Genomic DNA, 4,069 nt, shown 5'->3' on the forward strand with positions numbered 1-4,069 from the left:
ATATATATATATATAGAGAGAGAGAGTGGGGGGGGGGCTCAAAGCATTATTGAAATGAGGGCATTTTCAGTTGTGTGAAAGCTATGTCAGTTACACAGTTCCTGCCCAATCCCAGAGCTAGAGGGTTCACCCCTCATGGCCTCTTCATGGCTGCTTATTCAGCATATTCACATACAGAAACCATCTCTATCCTTAACCTTGGGATATATCATGCATAGTCCTATGACACATTAATTTTCTTGATCAGCAGAGAAACTAATATTTCCTTGGGGTTCAGCATTACTCATGCCTCATTAGTGAACTTTTTGTCCTCAGACATGGAGTACTGGATGCAGCTCTGAACAAGGCTCGTGTCAAGATTGCTATCTACATGATGATTGCCACAGCTTTGATGGCTGGGGCTGCAGTGTATAGTGGTAAAAAAGCTGCTCAGAAGGGTGATAGCCTTGCTCTTCGAGGCATGGAATACCACAAGCAACTACGTGAGCAAGCAGCTAATGAGAGAGAAGCAGCTGCTACTAAGTCTGCCCAGTGATACAGTGATGAAGTATTGATACGATTTTTGTTATAGCAGTGTTTTATCTGTACAATCTGCAGAATGGACAGCTGAGAATAAAATGGGATGGATGACCAGGGTTCAGCAAACCCACTTATCTGCTTGTCCATGATGAGCAGAACAGTCTTTGAATTTATTCTGTAATATCTCTCATTTCTCCACATATGTGGAGCAGTAAATGATATCTTGTATACATACTATGTAATATATGGGACAATATTTTATGTCTTGTATGTTGGGAAACAGACTGATTCAGAGAAATAACAACTTGGGCAGACATTTTTGTTTGTTTCATTCTGGTCCGTCACACTAACAATTACTACTACTATTTAAGTTAAATAGTCACATTAGATGGTGTTATTTTTGTCTTTATCTGTCTTTGGGCAGACATAGTTTATCTTGTTCAGAAATGTTGAGCAAGCAAAATTTTTGTATAACTGGTGAACTGAGCCAGTATTTGTCGCATTGATGGGAAATATGTTGTACTCTTCTGAGTCATGGTATGTAGGTTTGTAGACAGCATTTTGGAACCTGCTGCCTCCATGGAGGCCTACATGGTGTCACAACACAGAAGACGACAGTCTGAATTTTCACAATGAGAACCTGAAGTGCCATGTCAAGAAGTAAGAAGGGTGTCTAGCAAACTTAAATTCTGTAAGGAATGTTTTGGGCTTAAATATATTTATTTTAAATTTCAGTCAGTCAAATTATGTTACAGTACTATATTAATTTTCTCTCCATTTCCCCAGTTAGGTTTATTTAAAAATTATTTTCAAGATTGCTGCTAAGGCAACTTTAACAAGGGAATGGTCCATTCCGACATGTCGAAACCTGCCCTGATTTTTTTTTTTCACTGCAAGAGTACACACAACAAAATCCACTGTCAAAATTTTAGCTGCTAATACGCACTGCAAGTATTTTTTAAAAATTGCCGAAGTTACTCATTTTTTGTGTATGCGGAACCGCTTGTACCAGAGGTTTGTACAACCCCAGCTGTGTACTTGTCAGATTATGATGCATTTGTGCTGTGTTATCTCCCTACCGATACACCGGAAGCCTAGGCTATGAGTCAGCCATGTTGCGTACTGCCCTGCTCTGCTAGGGGTGGACATTTCTCCAAGGGTCTGGCAGGCTATAATATTGGCCATGTTCAGCAATTTTTAAAAAATACTTGCAGTGCGTATTAGCAGCTAAAATTTTGACAGTGGATTTTGTTGTGTGTACTCTTGCAGTGAAAAAAAAAAATCAGGGCAGGTTTCGACATGTCGGAATGGACCATTCCCTTGTTAAAGTTGCCTTAGCAGCAATCTTGAAAATAATTTTTAAATAAACCTAACTGGGGAANTCCTCAGACCTTCCAGTATTCTACATTTGCCGTTTCATCTTTCCCCAGTTCCCACAACATTTTGAATAGGTGGAGGAACTACTTCTCTCAGTTATTGAATGTACACAGGGTCAGTGCTGTTAAGCAGACAGAAATCCATACAGCTGAGCCGTTAATACCTGATCCTAGCCCTTTTGAGGTTGAAAGCGCTATTGCAAAATTGAAACGGTATAAACCGCCAGGTAGCGATCAAATTCTGGCAAAACTTCTTTAAGCAGGAGGCGAAATATTACGTTCTAAGATCCACAATCTGATTACTTCTATTTGGGATAAGGAAAAATTGCCTGATCAGTGGAAGGAGTCTATTATTGTACCAGTTCACAAGAAGGGCGATAAAACTGACTGTAATCATTATCGGGGGATATCACTGCTATCAACTTCATACAAAATTTTATCCAGTATTCTACTCTCAAGGTTAAGTCCATATATAGATGACATTACTGGGGATCATCAGTGTGGGTTTTGACAGAATAGATCAGCTACAGATCAGATCTTTTGCATTCATCAGATATTGGAGAAAAAATGGGAGTATCATGAGACAGTACATCAGCTATTCACAGACTTCAAGAAAGCCTATGATCAGTTATGAGGGAAGTATTGTACAATATTCTGATAGAGTTTGGGATACCCATGGAACTAGTTAGATTGATTAAAATGTGTTTAAACGAAACATATAGTAAAGTCCGTGTAGGTAAACATTTGTCTGATAGATTTCCTATCCAGAATGGTCTAAAACAAGGAAATGCTTCATCGCCACTCCTTTTCAACTTTGCTTTAGAATATGCCATTAGGAAGGTCCAGGGAAACCAGGTGGGACTGAAATTAAACAGACACATCAGCTGTTGGCCTATGCCGATGATGTGAATTTACTGGGTGGTAATGTAGATACCATAAAGAAAAACACACGAAGTTTAATTGATGCAATTAAAGAGGGTGGTCTAGAGGTAAACACAGAGAAAACTAAGTACAAGGTGGTTCAAATATGACCAGGACTGATGTTTTTTTTTAAAAACCATAATTGCCAAAAACTTACATGAACATATCAGTCTTCAACGTACTCCTCTCCAGAGTCAACACATTTTTTCCAACGTTCTGGAAGCATCCTGATGCCCTTTTCAAAAAAGGCTTGTGTTTGGCGGCATATCTACTCCCGAACAGTCTGGATGACAGCATCGTCCACAAACCACATGCCGTGCAAGTCTGATTTGAGCCTTCCGAACAGGTAGAAATCACTTGAGGCCAAATCGGGACTGTACGGCGGATGTGTCAGAAGGTTCCATTTCAATTTCTGGAGGGTTTCCATTGTTGTTTTGGCTGTATGGGGGTGTGCATTGTCTTGAAGGAAGGCTATCCGCTTGGATCGGATCTTTTCCTTCAATTCTGTTGCCAGGAGGTCTGAGTAATAAGCTGCATTGACTGTTTTGGCATCTGTCAGAAAGTCTACATGGATAACCCCCCTGCCAGTCCCAGAAGAACGTTGCCATCACTTTTCTTGCCAAATGGCTCCTCCGCGCTCTCTTGAGTTTGGGAGAACTGGTATGCTGCAACTCGCATGATAACTGCTGGGACTTGGGAATGAAGTAGTGCACCCACGTTTAATTGGTGGTCACTATAGACTTCAAAAATGCATCACCATCATCTTCAAACTGCTGTAGGAGACAACTGGCAGCTTGCATGTGCACCATTTTCTTCACGTCCGTCAAAGTGTGTGGTACCCAACGTGCATTCACCTTGCGATAGTGCAGGTGGTATTTCACGATGTCTTCTACACTATGTTACGAATTGGTTGCTACGGGGGTGGGGGATCCTAATGGGCCGGGTAGGCCATTACTGCCCGTCTCATTTTACACATAATACAGTTGCGTTTATTGCTGATATAATATAAATAAAATACAGTTGCGTTTATTGCTGGCATAATATAAATAAAATACAGTGGAGCTAGTGGAAGGTCCTCACTACCCACGTCCACTCCGGAGGGGCCCAAACTCCGTTCCGCCGTATCCTTTTTATTTGGTGGAAGTTAATTTGGCAAGGTAGGGGCCTCACCCTACCTGAGTGGGGTCAAACAGCTCGGTAAGCCCGTATTCCGTTACTTACCGCCCTTTGGGCCCACGTTCGAAACCCCCCCC

The 4,069-nt window shown here is 41.2% G+C and overlaps 1 protein-coding gene across 4 annotated transcripts in view; it reads left to right on the forward strand.

The window, feature by feature from the left end:
• The window catches only part of LOC111867011 (UPF0389 protein CG9231), a 4,941-nt gene extending 3,850 nt beyond the window's left edge, over positions 1-1,091 (forward strand). For all 4 annotated transcript variants that reach the window (XM_023856466.2, XM_023856468.2, XM_033752515.1 and 1 more), the window contains exon 4: positions 316-1,091. In XM_023856466.2, the coding sequence (XP_023712234.1) occupies positions 316-535 (220 nt within the window). In that variant the 3' untranslated portion in view covers positions 536-1,091. The remainder of the gene's footprint in view (positions 1-315) is intronic.
• Positions 1,092-4,069: the final 2,978 nt, after the last annotated feature.

The sequence above is a fragment of the Cryptotermes secundus genome, unplaced genomic scaffold (genome assembly GCF_002891405.2).
Source record: "Cryptotermes secundus unplaced genomic scaffold, Csec_1.0 scaffold1437, whole genome shotgun sequence".
Taxonomy (NCBI): domain Eukaryota; kingdom Metazoa; phylum Arthropoda; class Insecta; order Blattodea; family Kalotermitidae; genus Cryptotermes; species Cryptotermes secundus.